We start from the raw sequence: 25925 nt of genomic DNA, 5'->3' as shown, positions 1-25925 counted from the left end.
ACTAAGCTTATAAGATGTTAAAATGAGCTTATAAGACGTTTTAGAGCTTATAAGCTCTTCCAAAGTGTTTGGTAATTTAAAAAAAAAAGATTTTAATTTTAAAAAATTAAGTTGTTGGAGACCAAATAAGATCTTTTTAAATAAGTATCTCTACCTACCTTTTTATTTATTTGATCTTATAATAAGTAAAAATAAGAAATAAGCTCATTATCCAAACACTATAAAAAGTAATCATAAAAATAAGATGTAACAACTTATCAAAATTATAAGAGCTTATCAGCCGTTTAAAATAAGCTTAGCCAAACACCCTCTTATTCTATATTATACTCAGTCAAAGTATATCAGTTATTACATACTTGAGAATAATGGTTGTTAAAATATATTATTATTATATAAAAATATGACAACTTTAAAGATAATAAACTGAAAAATTGAATTGAAGGGGAGGGAGTGTAAAAAAGCGCGTGAGGGTGAGGGGGCCAGGTCAATTAAATTAAAGAAGTGGGGGCTGCTGGGTTACGTTGGATATATATAATTGAGTCCTCCTTTTTCTGTTTGTGTTCCCTCCCATTTCTCACTATCTATCTCCCTCTAATATTTCTTTAACCCCTCTCTCTCTCTCTCTCTCTCTCCACATCTGCAATCTGACCTAGCAGCAGCAGCAGCAGCTAATTAGCTGCAAATTAACAGAAATATATATATATATATATTACTGTGTTAGAAGATCATCAAATAAAAAAAAGAAAAAAAAAAAAGAGGATCGATCGATCGAGAGGATGACAGCAGCAGGAAACATAGGAGGAGGAGGACAGTTCGGAGATACGACATACACAAAGGTGTTTGTAGGTGGTCTGGCATGGGAGACTCAAAAAGACACCATGAAGAACTACTTTGAACAGTTTGGTGATATCTTGGAGGCTGTCGTCATCACTGATAAGACTACTGGGAGATCCAAGGGCTACGGTTTTGTATGTACTTTTTCTTCTCTTCCTTACCTAATTCATTCATTCATTCATTCTGGAATCTGGATGGATGGATCCATATATATATTATTATCCATGAATAGGATTATTGATTTAAAAAAAAAAAAAAAAAAATCTAAATTGTCAGGTAACATTCCGTGAGGCAGATGGTGCGATGAGAGCATGTGTTGATGCTACTCCAGTGATAGATGGAAGGAGGGCTAACTGCAATCTTGCTTCTTTGGGTGTTCAAAGATCTACCAAGCCTTCCACTCCCAAGCATGGTATTTCTTTCTTTTTCTTTATTGATTTTATGCATCTTCAACTCTGTGAAATCATCTGCTATTATTGTTTGTTTGTTGTTGGGGTTATTACAAGGAATTAATTAGTGGTAGTCCACTTGACATAAATCTAAAACTAATTAGGACAGAGAAACACAAGTGGTATAGCTGGCAATATTATCATCTTGATCTGTTTTTATAAAAATAAAAAAAAAGGATGACAGCTCATCATTTAATTTCTGGGTGTAAAGAGAGATGCAGCAGCACACTTTAGCTTTTGTGCTGTGATGTGCTGTGTGGATTTTCTTTACTAGTAGTAGTAGTAGAACTGAGCTGTCACCTGTCCATTGAGAAGAATCCAATAAAGGTAGGAATTGGAAAACCTTAGCTCTACCATTATTCATTATTCGGTCGGTCTACTTGTCTCATCATCATCATCACCTTTAATTATTACTCCACGTATATACATACATATATATTTGAGGACATGCATATTAATATTAATTAATAAATATGAATTGGAATAATGGTGATGATCCATCAGTAGGAGGAGGAGGGAGGCACATAAGGGTGATTGGAGGTTTTCATCATCAACAGGGAGGATTTGCAACAACAGCTGCTTTTGCTTCTGCGACAACAGTCCCTCACTATTCCGTTCAACAAGGCATTCCTTACAATCTTTATGGGTATGTATTTATCTATGTATGCATTTATGTATGTATGTATTACATATGTTTCTTTATACGTCCTCTGTCAATTTAGCACGTGCATTGCCAACTACTAGGGCACACTACCCAGTCTCACTCCACTTCTTACTTCTCTCACACACACATTTACACATTTAAATATATATACTTATCCCACAACGTGCTTGCCCCTCTCTCTATTACCACATTGCAGGTTTCCCCACCACCCTCAATCATCATCTCCATCTTCTTACATCTCTCTCTCTCTCTCTCTCTCTCACACACACACACACACACTCATGCTCAAACCTAATGAGTACCAACCAATTATACTTGTTGTATTCCTTTCTTATAGAATACACTAGTCTAGTTGTTCTTGCATCATTATTTTTTGCATTTTATTGTTATACTTTCGAAAACCATGTACAGTACTACATTTGTCATTTCACGTGTAGTGGAAGGCTTGGACATACCTAGGTGCATCACAATTACGCAAACTATTAACTATTTATGATGAATTCGATATTACAACTTAAAATATAAAGAAAACATGATCATTAGTGCATGCATGTGTGTTAGGTAAAATTGGTTTATATAATTTAAGTATATATATTGACTTGACGGGATTGAGATTCTGATACTGTATTGGTTTTCTTTGAAAAACAATCAGGTATTCTCCATACTCCACCGAATATGCTTACCCTACGGTTTGTACCAATTTCAACTCTTCTCTTCACTTGCACCATTTCCCTTTTTGTTTGTTTTTCTTTCTTTCACACAAAGCTTCCTTCTGCTACTCTTATGTGACTAATTAACTATATAGCCATTCAGTCAAACTAATCTTTAACTAATTAATTAACACCCAATTCGCCTTATGGCCCGCCCATTAGCGTCAATCGACTCATGCTAATTATATTCCAGGCGTAGTTAACTCCTTACCAGCTTTTTCTTGCTTTCACACACCTTTTTTTCTAACGTGTTTATATATATATATATATATATATATATATATATATATATATATATATATATATATATATATATATATATATTGGAACCACTTTTTTAACAAACTCAATATTTGTTTTTAAATGCTGAAAAAATGCTTTGATACAAACATAACATACAAATTAAAAACAACATTACAGGAAAAGAGAATGTCCTTTTGGGTGATTGATATTATTTCATAATGATTTACAAATGGCTAGCTAGTGAAGAGGAGAAATATTTGGCGAATACTACAACGAAAGTGTATTATTAGCTGGGGGAAAATATATTGTAAAATAAATAAGGTATGTTGTTTGTGTAGAGCTACTATGGTATGTATGGAGGAGGGAGCGCACAATATCCAGTATATGGATCAGCTGGGAGCAATGGACTTGTATCGGGTGGTTATTACCCTTATCTGAATTTGAACGAGGCGGGGAGTGGAGGAGCAACACCCTACTCCGCCAGCCAGGGTGGTTATGGTGTTCAGTATCCTCACCATCACGGACTCTTCCAGTATTCACCAATTAACTCAACTGGCATTTACCCAACTCATTATGGCAACCCTGTCTCTCTTGCTCCACCAACTCCACTTCAGTCTGCAGGTTCATTGATTCCTCCTTTCTTAATTATTATTTATTACGATCTGTAATATAATATTGTTTTGTTGGTGGTCCTTGTTCTTGAAGTGGGTACTAATATCTTTGACAGTTTGCTTTGCTGTGCCACAGGCATGACCATGACTCTGCATGCACCAATACCAATACCAATACCTCATCGTTGAGAGACTGATTTATGCCAATTGTTGAGATTCGTCCGCAAGCTCCTCAAGCACCTCTGGCCTAACCATGGTTATCTTTCCATTCTCCTTTGTCTCTCTGTCACACACTCTCTCTCTCTCTCTCTCTCTTCCTTTATCTCTCTCTCTCTATCTCTATCTCTTTCTGTCTAGGCCCATCATGCCTAAAAATCCACACATGGAAGAGTCCCCAAAAGGGGTTACATCCAAAGTTGGATTACACTTTTTCCATGGATCACTACTTGTCTTTGTACGTAGGAAAGGTTCCTGCAAGAGAGTTTGGAATTACATGCATGCATGTGCATCTCATTCTCATTCCCAACTGATCAAGCCAAAGTTGGTTCTAACATTTTGTCCGCTTAGCCCTGGAACGGCTAAGCAAACCAAAAACCATTTTCAAATTCTGCCCCTCAAGGGCTTTGCAATGCAAACAGTCTTTTTATTCATGTTTGTCAAGTATATTTTATCATTTTTAAATCAAAATCGGTCTTTCATTTTCAAAATTTTTTGATCTTGAAAACTGCTAATTAGATTTAATATTGTAGAGTACAAGGAAATCAGGGCAGGGGGTGCCCCAGATTTTGTTCACAATAAGTAACCCTAGTCTAAGGATTTTATAAACTCTGACTAGTCATAGTGTTTTTTAAAACTGGTGTTTGTTTAGTTAAGAAGCGAACCTTCTCTTCTTAGGGAAAGGGAGACGGTGTGTTAATGCTTCTGTTTTGTTATGTATAAATATTCTATCATATGGGCAAAACTTTTGGAGTTGGAGCCCCTGTAACGTACAAAACATTTTTATTTTTTTTAGTGTACGGTGCTGTAGAATATGTAGCTATGTCACTTACCAGCATGAAAGAAGCTCCATCATTTTGCTGTGGAGTTTCAATGCATGAGAAGTTACCCATAGATATATTTTTGGTCTCTCTTGGGTTCTTCTTTCCCTAACACACCACATCACATCACACCACACCAACCATGGTTAGGACTCAGGTTGTCTTCATCTTCTTTATGCCGTTGCTCTCTATCTCTCTCCTCTATCCTCTCTCTCTCTCTCTATTTCTCTCTCTCTCTTTCTCTCTCAGAAGAAGAAGTTGTGTTGAAACTGGAACTTGGCACTCTTTCTTTCTTTCTTTCTTTCTTTCTTTCTTTGAAGTCTATGGTTTGTAATTGTAAACTAGGAATTGAAGAAGACTGATTTTTATTTTGATTTTGAGAGGAAGAAGACTTAAGATTTATATTCAAGTACTTTAGTGACTGCTTGTTAAATCTGACTATTATCTCATCTCTTCTGTCAACTCTATATTTGAAATTACAATAATGTTTGTCATCTTAATATGATATGATGGCTAGAAACACTCGCTTTTCATTGAAGCTCTTCCGGCCAGTTAACTGGGACCCACCACAAATTTTCCCAATTCAACCTGAATAATAATACAAAGCTCTAGCCTTGTTTTTTTCAGTAAATGTTTGAAATGAGATTCAACATAACATCAACTGCTACAACGGAAAAATAGAAGAAAATAGAATAAATATTTTTATTAAATTTTTATAGATTAATCATAAATATATATGCATGACGGGGCTCAGTTTGGCAAAGTTTGAGCCAAATTGGCATCTTTGGCCGAACTCTTAAATTTGGGCTTTAGATCGATGGAAGCAAGTTTGCTGGCCATCACTCGAACCCCGCAAGTTGGGGAAGAGTACCAGAAGGATAATGAGTCCGTGTGCCAATATATAGGTATTAGGTGACAGATTGATTTAGAGCCGCTGAGAAGTCAAATTCGATGATATTTTTCAAAAATAGATGATTGACAAATTATAAACGGGAATCCCACAATCAAGGTCCAAACTCCAACAAGAGTAGGGAATGTCAATGTAAAGATCCTCTATATAAACGAATGTAATGACATAATGAGAGACACGTTGTATTATAAAATACACATAACTAATATATTTTATACTCCAAATATGAATTCTCTCTTGTTCTCTTTATATTTCATACTATGATTCGGTATAATTGCAATCTCCGGTCTTAAACTCCGGCATTAGGTCACTTTTCCGACAACCTAGGGAGACATGTTTCGGAATGAGGTCTTGATCGTGTAAATTTTACACTATCAATGCATTAAAATTATAGTTATATACCAAGGAATTACAATTTTATAGATTAAAATTTTCAAATATGTATTATATTATAAATTTGATGAATTTTTTATTTTTGTCATCGAGACAAAAAAAAATATTATTTAGGTGAAATTATTAATTAATTGAATATTAAGTAATCACTAGGAAGAAAACAAATAGAGTAGTTTTATAATATTTTTTTTTAGGAAAAAAGAGAAGTAGTTTTATAATATTTGTTTACTCAAAAAAAAAAAAAAGTTTTATAATATTTGTTAAAAAAATGATTAGAGGGATTAATTAGCAATAAACGAAAATAATTGAGCGGGTCGGCGAAATAAAAAACCCAGGCTTACTAACACATAGAACAAACACCTTTGTTCGCCGGAGTAACCTCACTCAAGGAAACACACACATACGAACTGAGGTCGGTCGCCATGTTGAAGCTGTCGAGGCTGCTTCTGCAATCTTCTTCTAGGTAACTCTTCTGCCATTTCTACTCTCTCTCACACAGACGCACACACTCTCCTCTCTTTGAAAAGTGAGAACCTTAAACCCTGATGTACATCCCCAAATTTTTTTCTTATATTTGTCTCGTATATTTCTTCAGGTGTTTGATTTAGTTCATTTCTTTCTTACATCTTTCTATGAGTTCCAAGTATCGGGGATTTTGGTTTTTGAAATTATAAAGGGTTTCGTTGATTCAATTTTTAGAGTTCTCAACTCAAGTGAGCCCATTTATACAGATTCCTTAAACAACAACAATTGCATTCAAACTGGTGTTTCTCAAACAGCACTGAGTGCGCCTTTAATTGTGTAATGTCTAACATTACACCTCGTTTATGTGTGCTCTTTCCTTAGTGTCTTATGTCCTCAAGAAGCACATGTATTTTTTAGCCTGTGGTTGACTTATTATGATTGTTTGACAACCTCATGTAGCAGATGTTTGTTAATGCCAGTTATTATTCTTCTATTTGAAGCAGGGATTCGTTGTCCCTAAAGAGTCTGGTCAGTGAAGCTACTATTGACCTCAAATTACTGCGTGGCCTGACCACGCAATCTGGGATTTCTACTGGTATCTCTTATTTCCACTTCACCCCTTCCTGAACTGAAAACTGAATTCATCTTTCTAATGATTCTGCCTTTTTTTTTCGTTTTTAGGCAAATCTGCTGCTAAAGTATTTGCACCTTATTCAATTTACAAGGGCAAAGCTGCACTCTCCGCTGACCCTCTTCTGCCAATGTTTACTAAATTGGAAGTATGAAATTAAATAGCAAAGTATAGTTAATTAGTTATTAACCCACAAAAAGTTCCCCTTTTCCCTCTGGACTTGGATAAACATCACTCTGTCTCTTTTGTAGTCTGGAGGTTACAAAGTTGAACGCCGTGGTTCCATTATGTTAACCTTCTGGCCTGCTATTGGTGAGCGCAAATATGATTGGGACAAGAGGCAGGTAATTACTTCAACTTATTTGCTATCCTTTAACTAGCACAAGAATCAGTGGGCTTTTTTTTTTCTTTTCACGAACTAATTATGTTCCTTAACATTGATATTTGCTATAACGATCTGCAAATCGTTTGACTTTCTTATGCATACTGCAGAAATTTGCTCTGTCAGCAACAGAGGTTGGGTCCCTGATCAGTTTGGGTTCAAAAGACTCGTGTGAATTCTTCCATGACCCGTCAATGCTATCGAGGTTGATTTCCTATTTGTTCTGAACTTTCTGACTCGTTTCCCGCCTTATTCTTGTTTAATTCAGGTAGTGAAGTTAACTGAATTTTAATCCACAGTAATGCAGGTCAGGTGAGAAAGAGTTTATCGATTAAAGCACATGCTGATGGTAGTGGTTACTTTGTTTCTCTGAGTAAGTACTACTCTACAGTCTACTCTATGAAGATGTAGATGAGATATTTGTGTTCATGAACACTGTGCTATAAAGCTAGTGGCGCTATATATTGTTATGTGCATGAAATAATTAGTATTTAACAGTTCACAAGCCAGATGAAAACAACTGGCACAAAATTGAAATTTTAGCGTTAATGGTCAGTAACCTGGTCGGTACCTTTGTCATCTATGTTTGATCAATCTTGAATCTTCGATATACTACTCTAGTTGATTCTAATTGTGAAATGTGTTTTTCGCATTGCAGGTGTTGTCAACAATATCCTTAAAACAAATGATCGATTTGTTGTTCCTGTCACTACTGCCGAATTTGCAGTCATGCGAACAGCTTTCACTGTATGGCACTATCTGTTATTATATGCTTCTTTTATGTCATGTTTCTGATAATTAGAGAACTTGTATGGAGGTTAAATTGCAAATAGTGTGAAAGACGTTAACATGTTGTGTGTCTAGAAAAGTCAGTGATGTTGGGTGTATTATACGAGAAATGGAAGGCATTTTGAGACTTTGACAGAGGACCAAAATGGATATCTGTTGCCACATTATCTTGTTTGCCCTTGGTCTCTTTTTGCATTGCAAGGATGAACGGTCAATTTTGTTTGCTGTTGTGCTAAAATGCTTGTTGATTTCTATTCTATTTTGGGTGCAGTTTGCTTTGCCGCACCTGATAGGTTGGGACCAATATACCAATCAGGTTCCACATTGCGCCTCTAAAAGTTCACCTACTGCTGCTGCTGCTGCTCTTCCTCAACTTCCCAGCTCCGAGTGGGATAGATGATCATTTTATTATGTGCATATAAAAAACTGCTGAGAGACTTCATTATTAACCTACTTTTTTTCTGTCTAAAGAAGCAGTGTACAACTTTTGCTTCCTTACTTTATGTAGTGATGTTTATTTGACTCTTGTTGTTGCTTTTCTTTAGTGAACTTTTCCGTACGAGGAGTATCTTTCGTTTGCTGATTTTCCATGTAAATATATTCCTTCAAGATGCCTTTTTGCCAAAAATACAAACTTGGGCAGAAATCGATTTAGAGAACAATAAACACCCACAGAAAATGAAATTCTCATACAAAATCACATAATTAATACATATAAGCATAATGAGTTGCACACGACCTGAATTTGGCATATATATAGCTGGTAACTTCAAATGTATACATTGCATAAGCTTGTAACTTCAAATATCATATATACTTGGAAATAATAAAATCAAAATTGGCAAAAAGAAAAGCCTAACGAATTGTCAATGAATGCACTTTATACCATCGCATATAACTAGCCAAATTACAAAGAGAACAAGGCACACAGCAACATCAACAGCAAGAATAATTTTCACTTGACGACACCATTTTTTCTTAAGCAGAAGATTTTGAGTGCTAGAGGTAGACCTAATCCTTGTTGAACTCGTATCCGCATTGGAATCATCAGGTCTCACCCCTCTATTATTACTATTATCTGTGGTCGATGATGATGCAGATGATCTCCTGTGCTCTTGTATTATCTCAATCTCTCTCACACCAATTACAAGATGTTCTTCGTTCTTCATTTTCTTCTTGATATTCTTATTCTTTTTGTCATGTTTGTTGTGCTTTCCCAGCAAAGGGGATTTTGTTGAAGAGCCACCTAATTCGTTGATCATTTGCCCGTTGCGATTGTTAGTATTGTACGGTGAGTTTGTGAGCACGTCATTCTCAGCCAAAGAGGCAGCCAATTGACGGACAAGAGGGGACAATTGTTCTTGCAGAGAGAGTGAATGATTATTAACGAGACTTGTGGTAGAAGCTCTTTTACCAACAACAACAAGTCTCCTGAATTCATCCCTCAGTTTCTGAAGAAACCTAAGAACTCGGGCGTTGACAAAACTGTGGTAAACTATAGCAAAATAGACATAGCCATCATCGTCCATAAGAAAAGCATAAGTGTTGTGATCCATGGTTTCAAAGTACCATCTGTGATGGGGAGGAGCCAACTCCAAGCAAAGTGCAGCCAAATTCTCAATATCACCACGACTATTACTATTGTTATTGTTATATGCGTATAGAACTCGACCACCCTTCCATACACAGCAGTAACAAACAACACTAGTATTTCCAACAACACTAGAAGAACCCATTGATCCACACACACACACACACACACGGTGAGTCAACAATCTCAAGACCACATGAAATAGAGATATAAGCCCATCGGATAAACAATGATCGGAATGAATCTAAAAGGATCAAATAGCAAATTCCGAAAAGAATAGAAATCCGTTCATACTTACTACTACTACTAGGTCCCTTCAAGGGGCGATCGAAAGAGGAAAAGAAACAAGCTTGATGAGTGAAAGATCGGGAAAAGAGAGAAACCAAATTAATTAAGTGAAAAGTTGGGACAAGAATAGTTGTTGTTGTTGGCAATCACACAACACAACTCAACTGACATACATACCTAGTTTTACCTTAATCGCAGGCAGCGCCAGCTGTTTGTTTGATGATTAATTCTACACCAGGCAATCACCACAACCACTGACGGACGGACGGACCCCTGTATGGCTGTATGTGAGAGAGAGAGAGAGAGAGAGAGAGAGAGAGAGAGTCAAAAGGAAGGAAGGAGATAAGTTGTTTAATTACGTGTATTTGGGGGGAGAGAGAGAGAGAGAGAGAGAAGTGGTGAGTGAGTTGTGATGGCGTCAGTCAGGGTAGTTGACTGACTCAGTCTTGATAGGCCCTTGACTCTTTCTTCTCTTCTTCTCACTCATCACCACACCAACTATATACATTCTTCCTTCTCTCTTTTTTTTTTTTTTTTAAACCAAAAAAAAAAGGACAACATAATAAAATTTAGGTTAAATGGCACTTTGCCTCCCAAACTACATATAATAACCATCATCGTTCATTCATTAATCAAGTCTTTGTTTTCCAATGCTCATGCATTCCTGATACATTTACTGGAAACTAATGCTTCTTTCCACATGAACATTGAAACAAATATACGTTCAAGAGAAGACCCTAGTATAAATAATAATAATAATTAACAAGTGTCATTTGACATTTTCTACTATTATTATAATATCCCTTTCAATCTCATCATCTCTCTCACTAACTGTTGGACCAATTCGTTCATCTCTATCCCCGTTATTAGTCGTCTCTGAAGAGCTAGTTTCAGGAGGAGGGCCTTGATCATGTACTGAAGCTGCGGTGCTACTACTAGTATTGCTTTCTTCTTCAGATTCATTTTCATCTGGTGAACTTCTGCTGCTGCTGCAGGTAACAAGGGATTGTCTGCAAAGTGGACATGTTGTATGTGTGGCTAGCCATAGGTCTATGCATTCCATGTGGAACGTATGCCCGCACCCCGGTATTTGCTGAAGTCTTTCCTCCCCTTGGTATTCTCCAAGGCACACCGAGCATCTATTATCAAAAACAAAGTCCATTTTCAAATTTTCTGTTGTAAGTTAAGATATTGTAACTCTCTATGCATGCTACAGATGAATGCACAAAGGCAACTAAACAAATAGACACCTAAAATCGAATCAATGCCTTTGATTTTATTTTACCAAGGTAACAAGCCACAAATGTGCTGGTTGCCCAACCACTAGCTAGGATATTGCAAGACTGTTATTAAGTATTACAATAACCATCTCTCAAACTTGTTTAACTTAATTTGGTTCCCATACAAAAAGTATGGTTCTTGCCATCCTTCTCATAGTTGCATAACACATTGAGAATTGGACTACTTCCTCGCTCAATTTCCTTTTTGACTTCATTCACCAAAAAGATATATGTGGATAGACGACTAGAAAATAATTTTATGTATAGAGACCAATTCTCTCGCTCCATAAGAAAAAATATTAAAGAAAATCAGAGGCAGAGAGGAGACAATAGATACCTAGAGGCAGAAAATAGGAAAAAAGGAAAATTCATTTCGACTAATATTCAGCTTACACCTTCAGGTTTAACTGAACTACAAATACCTGGTATAAAATATATTTATACATAAATAAAAGTATGACATTGGGTATAGTTAGATTCATCAACTAGTAAACTATAGTACCCAGCAGCCTAGTCAAGTATTTGATTTCCAGGTCAATTAGCTAGCTATGGCATCTTCAGCTCACTGGTACTTTAAGGAAAAAAGGAATATTTATTTATTTGTCAAGGAAGAAATGAACCAAAAAGACCACTTACAATGTGTCTTTGACAGAAAAGCTCTCATTGAACACAATAATGGGTAGCATCTCTCGCAGCTCCTTCTTCAGCCCTCCTCCTAATTCACACTGTGAACCCAAAACAAACATTATTTTATATAAAGTAAAAGGATTGAAAATAAATAATAAGAAACAAGTATAGCATACCCTGGAGAGATCATCAGAAATTGGGATGGAATGAGCAGACCTCATTCTGAGAGAAGACCAGTCAACTCTACGGCGACGGAGATAGAAGAAATAAAACAACAAGAGTAGAATAAAAGTGAAGAAAATAGGGACTGAAAAGATGAAAGCTTGGTACAATTTTAAGTCAGATGAAGCTCTGGAGCAACAACTAACAGCATTACCAGTACCATCAGTGGCCGTTTCTTGGTCTGAAATGCTGTTTTTAGCACTGTAATACATGACAAAAAGAAAGTTGGGATTTTCCCTATAAACTCCACCTTGTCAAATGTCAATCATACCCACACCCACCAAATAAATCACATTTGACAAGTATATTATAGGGGAACTGGGATTTCCTCAGATGACAAAACAAATTGGATCTGAAGATTGCAGTGTGCACAAACAATGGGTAAGTTAGAAAAATACAACTGATGATGGTTTTGGGAAGATGATATATACAAGTTAGTGATTGTTGTTGAGGGAGAAAGATAGTTGGATCTAATAAAGTTTGTTATGAAAATATGTGAAAAATAGTGCAGACAGAGAGAGATCTATCTATCTATTCTTGATAGAGAAAGATGCATATATAGTATAGATTTACAACACAGAGAAAGAAGAAGGCCTGTTGCGCTGTCTTTTGGAAGTTTCTATCTCACACAACTAGCAAGCAATATATATATATATATATATATATATATATATATCTTCCTTTGTTTTTCTTTTATTATTCATTCATTCCCATCTACTATTTACCAGTCAGGATCTTTTATTTTATTTGCATATATCAAGACTCTTTTTTTTTCTTTTCTTTTTTTTTTTTTTTTTTTTTAAATACAACTGTGAATTCTGATAAGTTGTTTCTTACCTTTAGTTGGCCGTGGAAATAATTCACAACCTAAACTGTTAAGGAGAGAAAAATCGGCAGTCAAAGACAAAATCAATATTGAAGATACTGCTGGTCCGACCGACCATATGCGGCGAATCGCCATGTATTGATGTTACGCCCAATCAATCGCTGTTTCTGTTTTCGTCCACCCAATTATAATTTATAATGCATTACTATATAATATATAATCTACATATGAAATGAATGAATGTAGACAAAGTTAGAATACAAGTTCAATAGTTTACTTCACATTTGACAAGATGCATACATATGTTGTATGTACATAATAGTGTTTGGAACCCAGGAGATGTGAGCTGTTTCCTTTGTTATGGCAAACAATAGAGAGAATACTGAATACATACATACATTAATGTAGAGTTTATTAGTCATATGCATCCCTGACTTTCAGCCTCACTTCAGACGGGGAGTTGACTGACTTTCTCGGGCTTGAAATTGAGTTATTGATGAGTGGCTTTTTTGGGCTTGAAGTTGAAGGTACTACACTGAATTTACGAACCAATATCTTGAAACATGGCAATGACAATACATATATTGCTCCGAATATAAACGGCGCAGCTACAAGCCATCCCAACAACTGCATGCATATATCACTCATAAATAGTTAGCTCACTATAATAAACTCGAATTACTAAATACAATATAAGGGTTATAAAGCACTAACAACACATTACATCACATAATTCAGAGATGTTATAGTAGTCTGAAGGCTCCTTCCTTACCCACTTCCATATTAAAGCAACAGATGGATATGAATGAAAATTTTAAAATTGGTTGCATACCGCATGGAAAATGCTCTGAAAGACTTCTATTGAAGCTTGTCCAGTCAAGACCTTCTTAAAAGCATCAGAAGTCAAAGGAAAATGAGGCCCACCAGTAACAAATTCACCAAACCGCAGAAATGGTACCATCAGACTATAAAACAAAACCAAAACATATCAGAATTTTTGAGGTTGCTCATCAAAAGTATGCTGCATTGGAGAAATAAGCAAATAGAAGAAAATAATTAGAACTAGCTATATAATATAGGAACAATTACTACAACATTTAGTATTTTGCACCGTAAATGAAAAATCCTTGCAATGAATAACGCCCAGAGTATATAAGCTAACACAGTCAAAGATTCATTTTGCATAGTCAATGAACAAAAGAATATCGATGAATAACTTTGTGAAGTTGCACCGAACTTTAAACTTTCTGGTGAATGGATAGTGACTTGAGCTTGAAAAAGGATTACCTCAATTCAATAGGAGTGACAATAAAATTGGTCAGCATTACAGTTGGAGCATGACAAAGGGATCCAAGTAGTGCGATAGCTATCCCGCACAGAAACACAGTAACCCCTAGTAAAGACGATAAACTCCAACTATAAGGAGATTGTAAAGAAATCAATCTAGAGTTATGGGCTGCAAAATAAACAGCAAGCAACCCCTAAGATGACATGTATATTAGAAGAAAATAGGGGACATGCTATAACAAAAACAGCTGAAAAGTTATAAAAAAAAACTTCCAAAAATGACTAATTCATTGAAAATGAAAAATCAATAGGGTATTTATCTTTTAGATTGGCAGACAAATTAACCAGCTTTGCATTGTCCAGAAATATAAGATAGAAGACCCTGTATTTAATGAAAAATCAGAATAGCAACTGTAACACGGTTCCTGGTGAAATCGAACATAAGCTACAAACTGTAGCGTATATTGGATTTGGGGGTGCTGAAATCAATTTGAATCTATCCTTGGTACAAGTAAAAATGGAAAGTTTAAAATTTTATCAAAGTTTAAAATATGGACCCTGTAGTAACAGGAGTCTCATAGAGAAATAATAATCAGTTTCAGAATCGATTTTTAGGTCATAAATGAAGAAATGAAAATAGAAAAGCAAAGGACTAATTAAGAGGTGAATATTATGGGATGAAAAGAGAATGAGAGTAAAGGTACCGCAGATGGGAAAGAGTCCTAAGGTGATGCCCAGGGCAGCGGAGAATGCCAACTGCTTGGGTTCGGTTCCCCTGTCAAAAAAATTGCATTGCTAAAAAGTATCAGCAAATATAAGATAATAAATAAATAAATAAAGCAATAAGGAAATAACCGGCGAAGGATTTGGAGAAGAGGATCGGTAATTCTCGTACGGAACCATGAGGCGACGGAAGATCCGAAGCGTTGGAGCATGATTGTTTGAACAGACAGATGAGGAGGAGGAGGTAAAGCTTCAATCTTGGAGTTGGAAATATGGAGTTAATTGCATAGACCCCCCTGTGTTATTTCTCGGAAGCAAAAAACCCCCCAGGAAAAAAAAATTAGCGTATAACCCCCTCTGTTGTGTTTTAGTCAGCCCACCGCCCCTTTGTGTGCACTGGCTCGTTGACTTAAGTGAAATGACAGAATTACCCTTAATAAAAAATAAAGCGAAAAATAAAAAATAATGTCTAACAATTTTTAATAAATTTTCAATTTTAAACAAACAAATATAAATAAAATATGTGTTAAATATAATAACAATTAAAAAAGGAAAAGAAAAAAGAAAATAATGTTCTTCTTCATCCCGTCTTCCACCACACCCCACACCCACCACCACAACTTCATCCACCATTTTCCCCAAGCCCCAGCCCTCCGCACCGCCGCCGTCCCAAGGAATATTGGGGAACCAGCTCAGCAAAACCCTAACCATCAAAACCCCACTGTAAAGGTCTCGGCAAGAATCGCATCAGGGCTTCGGGTTTCAAGAATCCGGGTTGCCGCCGCCTTGTACGAGCGGAAGAGGTGTAGCATTGGGTGGGGCGAAGATGGTGCCATAACACCGACAATAGACTGCCGATTTGGGTAGATTGGAAAGGAAAAAGAATTTCACCTCTTCCTTCCCCAGGTTACTGGACTGGGATTTATCATAGCGGTGCTGTAGACCTTGCTATGGGGGTTCGTAGTTATGGCTTCCAAAAGAAAAGAGCCATAGCCACGGACATGTAAAGGTGAAGCTTTCTGAGTTCTGTCTGGAATAACAACAGACTGAACACAAAGCAGCCAATCGAAACCAACCTTCGAAGAGACACGAATCACATACCTTTCTGACAAACCGGATTAATTAGGAAGGGTTAGATCAACATCTCCGCTGGGGCAGGGCATTCATGGATGGGCCGACAAAACAGCTTTTCCATGGGGGGGGGGGGGGGGGGGGGGTCAAGAAGAGCGGAGGAGACATGTTGTAGAAGGAAAGGGGTGGGTCCGGCGGGAAGAGGTGGTGGTGGTGGTGGTGGTGGTGGTGGTGGTGGGAATTTGGTGGTGGTGGTGGGAATTTGGTGGTGGTGATTTCAATGGCGAAGAAGAAATTTGGATTTTGGGGAAGACGATATGTTTTCCAAAATAGTGATTTCAGCCCACAATTTTAATAATTATAATTTAGTCCTATAACTTTAGATTATTTATAATTGAATCACTCTGGGTTTTTTTCCTCTTACAAAGGGTTTTTATGTCTTTTCCTGTCCTAAAATGTCCTAAAACGCACGCCCAGCTGCATGAACCGCGAGTGTATCCCACGATTCGCTCATAGGGTCCTTATTGTCATTGACTTCCTTTCATAGGGGGGTATTTGCTAATTTATTTATCCGAGGGGTTTTTTTGCCAATTAGAGATTTCACAGGGGAGCCGAGTGCAAATACCCCTGGAAATATGTGTTGAAATTCGGGAAATCTGATACTAAATTAAATTCAGCTGTGACTGTGATGATTATCGATACAGGAGCGGACTAGAACGTCGTCGTATTCCTAGCTGCGGTTATTCCTTACGTTACGTGTTCTGTGATCTGTCCCCACCGATCGAGCTGCTGCTTTCTTTCCCTTCAAAGGAAATAAATTTTTATATTTTCTTATTTTTTACTTGTCAAAAAAACAAAGGAATAATCGTCTGTCTTTTTTAAATTCATATATATATTAATAATAAAAAAGAAAAAAAGAAATCGTTCCGCCTCTTCTTTTGACTTGATCTGTTTTGTCTTGGGCCAAACATGTACAATAAGAATAATAGTATATATATAAAAAAATGCTGCTCTAATAATCAGATACTATACAGTTGTGAGTGATGGGTTTGGATATTTCTCATTGGGCATTAATCAAAAAGAAGTAGAGTGAGTATACTGTATATATATGTAGGTGGTGTAAGCATTTTTGTAATATAATTGTTGTAGCAGAGCAGACAAAAACAATGTTGGCATTCATTCACTCATTGAAAACAAAACCAAGTTGAAAGCAGTGTGTTCTGAGATCATGCATAACACGCTGTAGCAGAGCAGGATCACTCGTCACCACACCGTCTACACTCTCCACCAACATTTTCTGCATCCACTCCTCTTCATCAACTGTCCACGCGTATACCTTCTTTTTCCTCCTGTTTTTTTTTTTTTTTTTTTTTCTTTTCTTTCAAACACATATTTCGAAATACACTTGAATTGAATTGAATATTGAATATTGAATATTGAATATTCTTACCCATGGAGGATTTTCACAAGCTTTTCATCAATCAAAGGATGGTAAACACCAACCACCCCAGCACCTCTCATCCTCAATAATTCCATCCTAGCTCCACTCGCCTCATCTATCATCACTATGTAACCCACCTTCACAACATCACCTCATTTGTCAAACTCACTACTATACTATCAAACATATATCACTCTGGATGGAAAATCTAATCAAAATTACCGTTGTATCTCTCGACAATTTTATTAAATCCCTTGCCAGGCTGTCACTTTTCGCCCATACAATGCAGTTCTTGCACTTGCTTCTTTCAACCTGCAAAACTATGCTCACCATTCATTTTACATCATCAAACATGTTTCATATTTTCACTACCTAGTAAACGGCATACACAAAGAATAATAGAACCTATATCTACTTATTAGCATGCAGAAACATCCCGTCAAATAAATTCCACAGCATCTACATCCTTCATTTGTATGACTGGATTACGTTTCAAATTCATCAATATTTTACAAAAACTCCGTGTTAGAGGGCAATACCAACCAGAACTAGATAACAATCCACAAGAGTCTAACTAAATACTACTCCATACTGGATCTCATCCTATGAATGGGTCATTCTACTTTTTTCTTGAGCTACGCAGGAGGTTAAACCAAGTACTCACTGGTAACGAGAATGAAGTAGTTTCTGAGTCCATTTCTATAGAACATGACTCCTTAATAACAAACTTGCCAAGTTGCGAACCAAAAATCATTTTCGATTATTAATTTTAGTAACTAAGAAGAAAAAAAACAGAGCTCTTCAACAACTACCAAGTAAACTTACAACAGAGAGAATATCCTTCGCGAGTCCCTTCTCATAAAGTGGAGGGCCAACTTTAGCATCGAGAATCACTTGCTTAACAGAACCTGATATAAACTGAGACACAAATATAAACCAACCTTAAGATATAATCATTCATACAACTTTTCCATGAACAAATAATAACTGACTCATGTAGATGCTAAGCATCAACAAGAAAAAAATTCAACTTCGATCTAGCTCAACAGACGTGGTTATTTTTTAAGATGGCTACTATAATGGATGATTTTCTAGTGGTGGTAAAACAGCCAATTCTTGCCATATTGGTGAGATGGCAGATTTATATTTTTCAGACCAAAATTACTTACTGCAGCCACATCAGAGCTTTCTTTGGAGAGCAAGGAACAGATAACTGCAGCATACCTTTAATGCATCTTCAATGGTTGGAATCTTTACACCATGAAACTCCAGCGAATGATGATGACTGGAACCCAGATTTTCAATCTACAACCAAATGTAAAATAAGGTTCCAAACTCAATAAACATTCAAATTCACTGACAGTTGAAAATACTTAGGCGACCCACCTCCTTCATGCTCAAATAACCAACTTTAGAAGTACGATTCCCAGATATTCGCTGCAGATCCCTGGCTGTAACATGTGAGAATCAACATTCCAGACACTACAGTTCACAACTTGAAGCAGTGAAACTTTCAATCTTTAGGTTGTCAGGTAATTCAATTCCGATTATAGTACATAATTTCTAATTTTTTTTGGATGAATAGAAAAGGTAAAATGCTGTTCTTTCATAAGTACAATCTATTTTTTTTTTTTTTTTGCTATTAAAAATAACCATTTAATGCATGCCATGTATTCAACATATTGAGGATTTAACAGATAAAGAGACATTATAAAAATACTTGCAAAAAAAAAAAAAAAAAAAACAAGTTTCAGATGCAATAGCAATCAGGTTATCCATTTAGTTAGAATAAAACACCTTTTTTGGTTCATCTTGTTACCTTTAGCTTAAAATGTGTACTCTAATGGACCACAGCTGGATATCACCCCTTAAACTTTCATACTGTATCTTATCTTCTTCACATAATTGACTTACTTGCAAGTCCTATCGTTTTCTACTCCATAGCACCCAGGTAAAGTATGATATCAATAGAATACACAGAAAGTAATCACTAATCAGAGCTCATTCAGCTGCCAAGCAAGTTGTGTTAATTTCTATATGATACTGTAAAGGTAAATATCATGACAAAAAAGAACATGACAAAGAAAAAGAACATAGTCAATAGAGAAACACCAGTTTATGTCTGAATGGGACATAAAGAGCAATACCTGTCATGAAGAGCAAACAGTACTCCATCTGATGAACGAGACACATCAATCTCAATGCAATCTACTTGAGAACTTAAAGCAATATTATATGCATCCATCTGTCACAAACAAGATAACATTTAAAGATGAAGCCAATGGAAATGTCGGACTACCAACAATCTAGCGTAATTTCTTGCTTTTCTTTTCTCTCTCGGTTTCTTTTATTTGCTTGTCTTCTGACAGTATGAGCTGCCCTAGGGGCATATGAACAATTGTTTTAATTAACTAAGTAAACGGTAGACATATAAACAACATCAGTTTAAAATCAAGAAAATTATCAGTTCAATACTATCATTTATCAACATTAGGTTTCATTAAGGTTTTTAAAACTGTCTATTCAATACAGGTTTATACATAAGATTTGCTAAGAATTGGGCGAAGCTTTGGGAAATGAGTAAAAAGAGTTTGACTAAGACCTGCCAATGTATCAATCTCAGCCAACTAGTTCCCCTGACCCCACCATCAATAGAGCAATTCCCGTGTAATTATGCTCCGGATAGTTAACTGCAGTAAATTAAAGACTAATCTACAGACCTTACATGTCTAAGTTCCAAAGTTAAACTGGCCTTTTAATTATATTAAACAGAATTAGGTCAGCAAGATGAGATAGATTGTTGACTCAATGCGGAAATTGCTTATCTACATTAGAGGCTCGAATACGTGCAAAAAGAAACGAGTCAAGTGAAAATGAGATGCCTACCGTGTTGGGGAAGGCCTTGGTTGAGTCACCCCCATGGGCGCACACTAAAGGAGGATTTTTCATCCAGCTGCATTTCCGGGATTGTGTCTGCATATAGAGGGCAAAACATAAAACAATAATGTAAACATGCACTAATATGTTTTATGAAGGGATCCTAAAGTAGCAGAAGAGATCAGTCACATTTTCATGAAAATATAAAATAAATGATGTGCCGTAACTGAAAACGATATGGAGCGGATGCCTAGGGTGAATTTATCAAAATATACATGGTGAAAGGTCAGAAAAGAGTCCAATTACAAAGGAAACACAAGATTCTTCATACAATTACAAAGTCCTCTGTAAGATATTGCTTGATGTTAAAGATGCCAAACATGGATGATCCAATAGCAATTGTTCATTACGTTAAAACGTATGCACATACATATATTGGAAGAAAAAACATAAAGAAATTTATAAGTAGGGTTTAGAGAGAGAAACTGGAAATGAAATGGAGACCTGGTTGAAGCGACGGAGGCTGAAATGGAAGTAAAGAGGGGGGAGGATTGCAATAATAGCGAGGGCAATGAGGAAGAATCGCAAAAGTTTTCTCCTAGGAAATGGGCGGAGTCGGAGTTGCCTCTGTTGCCGATCCCATCTCGAGATCAGAGTTACCATTTCTACCTTCAAGATGCCTCTGCACTAATTCTCAATAAATCTGCCTAGACTACTCGTAGTAGTACTGTTCAGTGCTAAATAATAGAATAGCATTTTTTTTAATTCCAAATCTACCCCTGATTACCGTGCGACATGACTCACCCCCATAATCCTAGTTTGCCCCTTTTCCCTCTAAACCCTCAAAATTACTCATCTCAAATCTCTCTCTCTCTCTCTCTCTCTCTCTCGTATACGCACTCTCACACACGTAGATATTCAAGGTACCTACGATCAACCATCGTCGAAGAATTATTACTGAATTTTTCGCTTCAAATTGTTAAATGGAGGAGTTATTTCAGTATATGAAGACTCTCCACTCTCAGATCAACGGTACTCTCCTCTCACTTTCACTCTGCCTCAGACACAACTCGTGTGTGAGAAAGTTGTCAGATATTTAAATCAGTACTATCTCTAGTTCGAACAATTGAATATTATTTTTTTTTAACCTTAAAGGCTTGAGCTATACTGGAAACTTCATTGTTTATGAAAAGTGATTCAGTTGTCTACCAAAAGCGAGATTATAATTAATTTTTCAACCATGCTTCGGTTAATTGCAGATGTGGCGGATCAAGCAGCGGAGATATCAGTTGAGGAGCATATGCAGACCACAACAATTCAGACTCTCCAGAATGATGTTGATTTAGGTTATCTGCTGGAAACTTTTAATTCGTTATGTTATTCCGAATCCAGAAAAATAGATACTGTTGCTGATATTATCAATAAATTTTCACTATTCACAATCAGTTCACTTGTTGTCTTTGGGGGCGTTTTTTATGTTTAAGCTCACATAACGAAACTAGAATTCCTTTTTTTTTTTTTTTTTCCATTTTGTTTTGTTGATAAGAAAATTCAGATTTCGTGTATTTGCATCTTGGCTTTGAAGTTATCTTTCTTCATCTTGAACAGTATCCTTTTGTATTTGGAAACTTTCAAGTGAATCAAATGTCTGTTTTTCTTATTTCTTCTTAAACTAAGTGCAGTGAGGAATGAAATTAGGCAAGTCAAGGAGGAAAGTGATAAGATGACCAAAACAAAGGGGCATATCTATTTGCAGATTTTGGAAAAACAGAGGAAAATCACGTCTCTGGAATCTGATTCTTCCACCCTCAGTCGGGTAAATATATTTTTGTCTATTTATTTATATGTGGTTGATGGAATCAATGTGTAAATACAATTCCCTGGAGGTGTACGCTGGGGAAGGGTGTTAGGTCTTGAGTTTGTTACCGCCCTAAAGACTCATTCTAGTCTTGTTTCTCTTCACGTGCAGACATTGGAGCTTATGCAACAAGAACGACTTGGCCTTTCAGGAAAACTTGTGGATCGAAGGTAAAATGTGGATCATGTATCAAGAAGACATGAAATATTACGTAACGGCATATTTGATTCTGTCAACAGTGCATATTATAAGAAGATTGCCGAGGATATCAGTGGACAACTAAAAGAACAACAGGTTCGAGATCTACTTTTGTAATCATCCAGGTTGTGCATGCAGTATTTCTCACTATTACTAAACTATACAGGAGTGGATCAAATCTCGAAATTTTAGCTCGCGAACCAAAAAGGGCATGGTAATTTCTGAAATACTTCTATTTCTGTTTGTTATCACAAAGCATATGCTGCATCACAAATCTGTAAGTGATCATGTAATAAATAAAAAATAAACTATATCAATTAGAATAATACCAGTATTTGGCATGAAGCAAGCATTAATTGCATTCCATCGTATCCAATCAAGGATTCTCATAGTAAAATATGTTATCTTTTGTTCTCTCTCATGTTTTTTTGTCATGAGGTCTAATATGTTAACCACTCTTAATTAACCGTGTGCATTAACCATGTGCAGGTAGGTGAGAAAGCAGATGAAACAAAAGGTAACAATTACAATTTCCCTACATGTAATAAGATTTTCTTTTGTTCCATGCCTGTTAATGGATGTAAATGACTAAGTTATTATGGAAAACAGGATTGCTACTCTTTAAAGTAATCTTGAAAAAACACAGAAATTGATACATTACAAGCTGTAAATGTCACTTAGAATTTGATGACTGAAGGAGTGCAGAAATAAATCTCCAAAGAAATTGGACTGGATTATCTTCGAGGTCTATGGAACTCCATTCTACTAGTTGTAGAAAACAGCATTTAAATAGGAGATGCCAATTAAAAGCATCGCTTCACAACACTGTGGATATTGGGTAGTCTTCAGAGCTCTACGACGTGGAATATGGATTGAGTTTTTACATAGGAATAACGTTTTCTAGTTCTACTAGTTAGAGAATTTTCTAATCCATATATGCATTCCCTTCATCAGCATCTTTTAACAACTGATGTAGGTCAATATTGCTTTCTGCTATTGCCTAATTTCAAATAATAAAGCCTTGTTAACTTCCAGGTTTCCAGGATAATATGGGTCCAACTATGATGATGAACTTTCAAGCTGCTCAAGCCAACTTTGATAAGATTGGACAACTAAAATCAAATCTTGTTGTGCAGAATTCTAAGGTTTGTCTATGCATATTGGACGCTAATTATTTCCGTTCCAACTAGAAGTATGATCCTCTAGAGAAGAAACAAAGATTCATATATTTGAATTCATATTTGAGGGTACCTTCATGATTTGAGGTACAGATACATTTCAGAACTAGACGTATAGTCCAGTTGTTATTATGATCCTTGCTCCAATTGAAATTCCTTTTTCACCCTATTAAGGGTGATTCTAAACTCTTGACGTTGACAAAGATTAATAGTAGAGAATTTGCATCTTAATTTTGAGCTCAATTGATGTGGGTTATGTTGTTATATGTTGTTGATTAATGTAATAACAAAACGATAACATTTGTTATTTTTCCATGACTATTTTGGTGTTACAGCTGAGGGAGTCTGTTGAACTAGTGAAGACTAAAATGACTGACTTTAAGGTGACTTGTAATGGTCACTGCATTTCTATTCATTTAAATTTTTTGAGTATCTGTCTTTTAATAGTAGCACTAACTCAACTCTGAGTGTAATCTCAGCCAGAACTTAGGGAGATGGATGAGAAAAGCTTGGCAAAGGAGCTACAAGAACTCTTATCTGACAAAACCCGACAAGCTGAGTATGTGCAATCTCTGCAACTCCAGATTATGAGAATAAAGGTGAGCTTACAAATCTTTCTTTATGTTATTGTTTAAGGCAAACAATTACCCCACAAGGACTGTGCTCTCCGTATAGCTTCTAGACAGTTGAATCTGTACTTTGATAGCCTCTGAAATATGTCTAATTTTTTGAAGTTTTATTATCATTATTTCGTCAACTCTATTTAATATAACTCCTATTTTCAGGAAATTTCGCACGAAATTAGGTGTTCTTGTGGAGAGAAATACCATGTGAGACTGGATATATGAGCTTAACAATTCAGGTGGCAAAGAAACAAGGATTCTTGCAGGGATCTTTACTATGTACCTCTTTCAAATATTTTCCTAGCTGGTAAAAAGAAAATGTAGATTTGTGACCATTGTAAGAATAATCAAGAAGTGTAGTATCATGTATCACTATATCAGTCCTCCTTCAAGTCGGGAACCCTGCTATCTTTCCTAATAAACTAGTAATGAAAAAAGGGTCTTCGACTCACTCTGCAGTGTGCTTCCAATTTATGAATCACATTTAGATCTATCCATTATACTGGTGTGTATCTATGAAGTCAAATATTGACATTGATGATTCGTCTCTATGAAGTCAAGTAGTACATCATATCTTGTTAATACTTATAAATTCAAATGGTATTACTGTTTTCGGTGTCGTGTGTGTATTTTTTTTAAGGAATGTTTTCGGTGTAGTGTGTATATATTTTTTAGTGTGTGCAATTTTTCTAGTGTGTGTTTTCGGTGTAGTGTGTGTAATTTTTTTAGTGCGTGCATTTTTTTAGTGTGTGTTTTCGGTGTAGTGTGTGTAATTTTTTAGTGTGTGTTTCCGGTGTAGTGTGTGTATGTTTTTTTAGTGTGTGTTTTCGGTGCAATGTGTGTATTTTTTTAGTGTGTATTTTCGGTGTAGTGTGTAATTCTTTTTAGTATGTGTTTTGGGTGTAGTGTGTGTAATTTATTCTAGTGTGTGTTTTCGGTGTAGTGTGTATATTTTTTAGTGTGTGTTTTCGGTGTAGTGAGTGTAAATCTTTTTAGTGTGTGTTTTCAGCGTAGTGTGTGTATGTTTTGTTTTTTTTTCGGTGTAGTGTGTATATTTTTTTAGTATGTATTTTCGGTGTACTGTGTGTATTTTTTTAGTGTGTTTTTTTGGTGTAGTATGTGTATATTTTTTAGTGTGTGTTTTCGGTGTAGTGTGTGTAAATTTTTTTACTGTGTGTTCTCGGTGTAGTGTGTGTAATTTTTTCTAGTGTGTGTTTTCGGTGTAGTGTGTAATTTTTTTAGTGTGTGTTTTAAGTGTAGTGTGTGTATATTCTTTTAGTGTGAGTTCTCGGTGTAGTTTGGGTATTTTTTTCTAGTGTGTGTTCTTGGTGTAGTGTGTGTATTTTTTTTAGTGTGTGTTTTCGATTTAGTGTCTGTATATTTTTAGTGTGTATTTTCGGTGTAGTGTGTGCATTTTTTTTAGTGTGTGTTTTCGTGTAGTGTGCGTATATTTTTAAGTGTGTTTTCGGTGTAATGTGCGTATATTTTTAAGTGTGTTTTCGGTGTAGTATGTGTATATTTTTTTAGTGTGTGTTTTCGGTGTAGTGTGTAATTGTTTTTAGTGTGAGTTTTCGGTGTAGTGTGTAATTATTTTTAGTGTGTGTTTTCGGTTAAGTGTGTGTAATTTTTTTAAGTGAGTGTTTTCGGTGTAGTATGTGTATTTTTTTTAGTGTGTGTTTTCGGCGTAGTTTGTGTAAAAACTTTTTCGCTATCAAAA

General features: G+C 36.0%; 7 protein-coding genes across 12 annotated transcripts; 3 read left to right on the top strand and 4 right to left on the bottom strand.

Annotated features, from left to right (window-relative positions):
- Positions 1-539: 539 nt before the first annotated feature.
- LOC105974398 (RNA-binding (RRM/RBD/RNP motifs) family protein) lies at positions 540-4992 on the top strand. 4 transcript variants are annotated; one of them, XM_012999493.2, is made up of 6 exons: positions 540-968; positions 1111-1246; positions 1788-1929; positions 2600-2636; positions 3239-3521; positions 3648-4992. In XM_012999493.2, exons 1-6 carry the CDS (start codon positions 777-779, stop codon positions 3698-3700), a joined length of 843 nt encoding a protein of 280 aa, XP_012854947.2. In that variant the 5' UTR covers positions 540-776; the 3' UTR covers positions 3701-4992. The 4 variants fall into 4 exon arrangements, with proteins under 4 accessions (XP_012854947.2, XP_012854949.2, XP_012854951.2 ...); XM_012999495.2 differs by having other exon boundaries at positions 558-968; positions 1791-1929; XM_012999497.2 differs by having other exon boundaries at positions 558-968; positions 1791-1929; positions 3628-4992.
- Positions 4993-6128: 1136 nt separating this feature from the next.
- ATWHY2 (WHIRLY 2) lies at positions 6129-8691 on the top strand. The gene is made up of 8 exons (XM_012999519.2): positions 6129-6314; positions 6820-6911; positions 6998-7095; positions 7199-7291; positions 7440-7534; positions 7629-7702; positions 7988-8076; positions 8390-8691. Exons 1-8 carry the CDS (start codon positions 6274-6276, stop codon positions 8516-8518), a joined length of 711 nt encoding a protein of 236 aa, XP_012854973.2. The 5' UTR covers positions 6129-6273; the 3' UTR covers positions 8519-8691.
- A 155-nt stretch (positions 8692-8846) lies between these two features.
- On the bottom strand, positions 8847-10464 carry LOC105974418 (SNARE-like superfamily protein). Its single transcript, XM_012999518.2, has one exon. It carries the CDS (start codon positions 9852-9854, stop codon positions 8985-8987), a length of 870 nt encoding a protein of 289 aa, XP_012854972.2. The 5' UTR covers positions 9855-10464; the 3' UTR covers positions 8847-8984.
- A 101-nt stretch (positions 10465-10565) lies between these two features.
- On the bottom strand, positions 10566-12770 carry LOC105974347 (RING/U-box superfamily protein). 2 transcript variants are annotated; one of them, XM_088815971.1, is made up of 4 exons: positions 12281-12394; positions 12081-12147; positions 11914-12002; positions 10566-11136 (listed from the first exon to the last, which is right to left on the bottom strand). In XM_088815971.1, exons 2-4 carry the CDS (start codon positions 12123-12125, stop codon positions 10767-10769), a joined length of 504 nt encoding a protein of 167 aa, XP_088672097.1. In that variant the 5' UTR covers positions 12126-12147; positions 12281-12394; the 3' UTR covers positions 10566-10766. The 2 variants fall into 2 exon arrangements, with proteins under 2 accessions (XP_088672097.1, XP_012854884.2); XM_012999430.2 differs by having other exon boundaries at positions 12081-12770.
- Positions 12771-13204: 434 nt separating this feature from the next.
- LOC105974349 (uncharacterized) lies at positions 13205-16998 on the bottom strand. 2 transcript variants are annotated; one of them, XM_088815972.1, is made up of 6 exons: positions 16659-16998; positions 15095-15269; positions 14944-15014; positions 14240-14345; positions 13785-13917; positions 13205-13579 (listed from the first exon to the last, which is right to left on the bottom strand). In XM_088815972.1, exons 2-6 carry the CDS (start codon positions 15172-15174, stop codon positions 13367-13369), a joined length of 603 nt encoding a protein of 200 aa, XP_088672098.1. In that variant the 5' UTR covers positions 15175-15269; positions 16659-16998; the 3' UTR covers positions 13205-13366. The 2 variants fall into 2 exon arrangements, with proteins under 2 accessions (XP_088672098.1, XP_088672099.1); XM_088815973.1 differs by having other exon boundaries at positions 15095-15212; positions 16659-16888.
- A 7-nt stretch (positions 16999-17005) lies between these two features.
- Positions 17006-21113, bottom strand: GDPD4 (PLC-like phosphodiesterases superfamily protein). Its single transcript, XM_012999429.2, has 9 exons — positions 20856-21113; positions 20361-20447; positions 19622-19719; positions 18861-18921; positions 18699-18779; positions 18300-18392; positions 17697-17786; positions 17484-17611; positions 17006-17382 (listed from the first exon to the last, which is right to left on the bottom strand). Exons 1-9 carry the CDS (start codon positions 21012-21014, stop codon positions 17214-17216), a joined length of 966 nt encoding a protein of 321 aa, XP_012854883.2. The 5' UTR covers positions 21015-21113; the 3' UTR covers positions 17006-17213.
- Positions 21114-21240: 127 nt separating this feature from the next.
- On the top strand, positions 21241-24821 carry LOC105974296 (tropomyosin). The gene is made up of 11 exons (XM_012999363.2): positions 21241-21383; positions 21611-21697; positions 22034-22167; positions 22321-22379; positions 22449-22503; positions 22574-22621; positions 22897-22924; positions 23443-23552; positions 23921-23968; positions 24065-24184; positions 24371-24821. The coding sequence occupies exons 1-11, from the start codon at positions 21335-21337 to the stop codon at positions 24431-24433; spliced, it is 801 nt and encodes a 266-aa protein (XP_012854817.2). The 5' UTR covers positions 21241-21334; the 3' UTR covers positions 24434-24821.
- Positions 24822-25925: the final 1104 nt, after the last annotated feature.

Source organism: Erythranthe guttata, chromosome 3 (assembly GCF_056151865.1).
Source record: "Erythranthe guttata isolate IM_541 chromosome 3, IM_541, whole genome shotgun sequence".
Classification (NCBI taxonomy): domain Eukaryota; kingdom Viridiplantae; phylum Streptophyta; class Magnoliopsida; order Lamiales; family Phrymaceae; genus Erythranthe; species Erythranthe guttata.
This window is presented reverse-complemented; position numbering and strand designations above follow the sequence as displayed.

Coding starts and splice junctions, on each gene's coding strand:
- LOC105974398 (XM_012999493.2), top strand. CDS start 777: ATGACAGCAGCAGGAAACATAGGAGGAGGAGGACAGTTCGGAGATACG. Junction 1,930..2,599: donor ATTCCTTACAATCTTTATGG/GTATGTATTTAT, acceptor AAAAACAATCAG/GTATTCTCCATACTCCACCG. Junction 3,522..3,647: donor AACTCCACTTCAGTCTGCAG/GTTCATTGATTC, acceptor GCTGTGCCACAG/GCATGACCATGACTCTGCAT.
- ATWHY2 (XM_012999519.2), top strand. CDS start 6,274: ATGTTGAAGCTGTCGAGGCTGCTTCTGCAATCTTCTTCTAG. Junction 7,703..7,987: donor TGGTTACTTTGTTTCTCTGA/GTAAGTACTACT, acceptor TTCGCATTGCAG/GTGTTGTCAACAATATCCTT. Junction 8,077..8,389: donor TCATGCGAACAGCTTTCACT/GTATGGCACTAT, acceptor TTTTGGGTGCAG/TTTGCTTTGCCGCACCTGAT.
- LOC105974418 (XM_012999518.2), bottom strand. CDS start 9,854: ATGGGTTCTTCTAGTGTTGTTGGAAATACTAGTGTTGTTTGTTACTGC.
- LOC105974347 (XM_012999430.2), bottom strand. CDS start 12,338: ATGTATTACAGTGCTAAAAACAGCATTTCAGACCAAGAAACGGCCACT. Junction 12,003..12,080: donor TTTCTGATGATCTCTCCAGG/GTATGCTATACT, acceptor TTGGGTTCACAG/TGTGAATTAGGAGGAGGGCT. Junction 11,137..11,913: donor TTTTCTGTCAAAGACACATT/GTAAGTGGTCTT, acceptor TTTTGATAATAG/ATGCTCGGTGTGCCTTGGAG.
- LOC105974349 (XM_088815972.1), bottom strand. CDS start 15,174: ATGCTCCAACGCTTCGGATCTTCCGTCGCCTCATGGTTCCGTACGAGA. Junction 13,918..14,239: donor GTCACTCCTATTGAATTGAG/GTAATCCTTTTT, acceptor TTTGTTTTATAG/TCTGATGGTACCATTTCTGC. Junction 13,580..13,784: donor TTCAGAGCATTTTCCATGCG/GTATGCAACCAA, acceptor ATATGCATGCAG/TTGTTGGGATGGCTTGTAGC.
- GDPD4 (XM_012999429.2), bottom strand. CDS start 21,014: ATGGTAACTCTGATCTCGAGATGGGATCGGCAACAGAGGCAACTCCGA. Junction 18,780..18,860: donor GTTATTTGAGCATGAAGGAG/GTGGGTCGCCTA, acceptor ATTTGGTTGTAG/ATTGAAAATCTGGGTTCCAG. Junction 17,612..17,696: donor AATTGTCGAGAGATACAACG/GTAATTTTGATT, acceptor GATGTTGTGAAG/GTGGGTTACATAGTGATGAT.
- LOC105974296 (XM_012999363.2), top strand. CDS start 21,335: ATGGAGGAGTTATTTCAGTATATGAAGACTCTCCACTCTCAGATCAAC. Junction 22,168..22,320: donor ATTCTTCCACCCTCAGTCGG/GTAAATATATTT, acceptor CTTCACGTGCAG/ACATTGGAGCTTATGCAACA. Junction 22,380..22,448: donor GGAAAACTTGTGGATCGAAG/GTAAAATGTGGA, acceptor TTCTGTCAACAG/TGCATATTATAAGAAGATTG.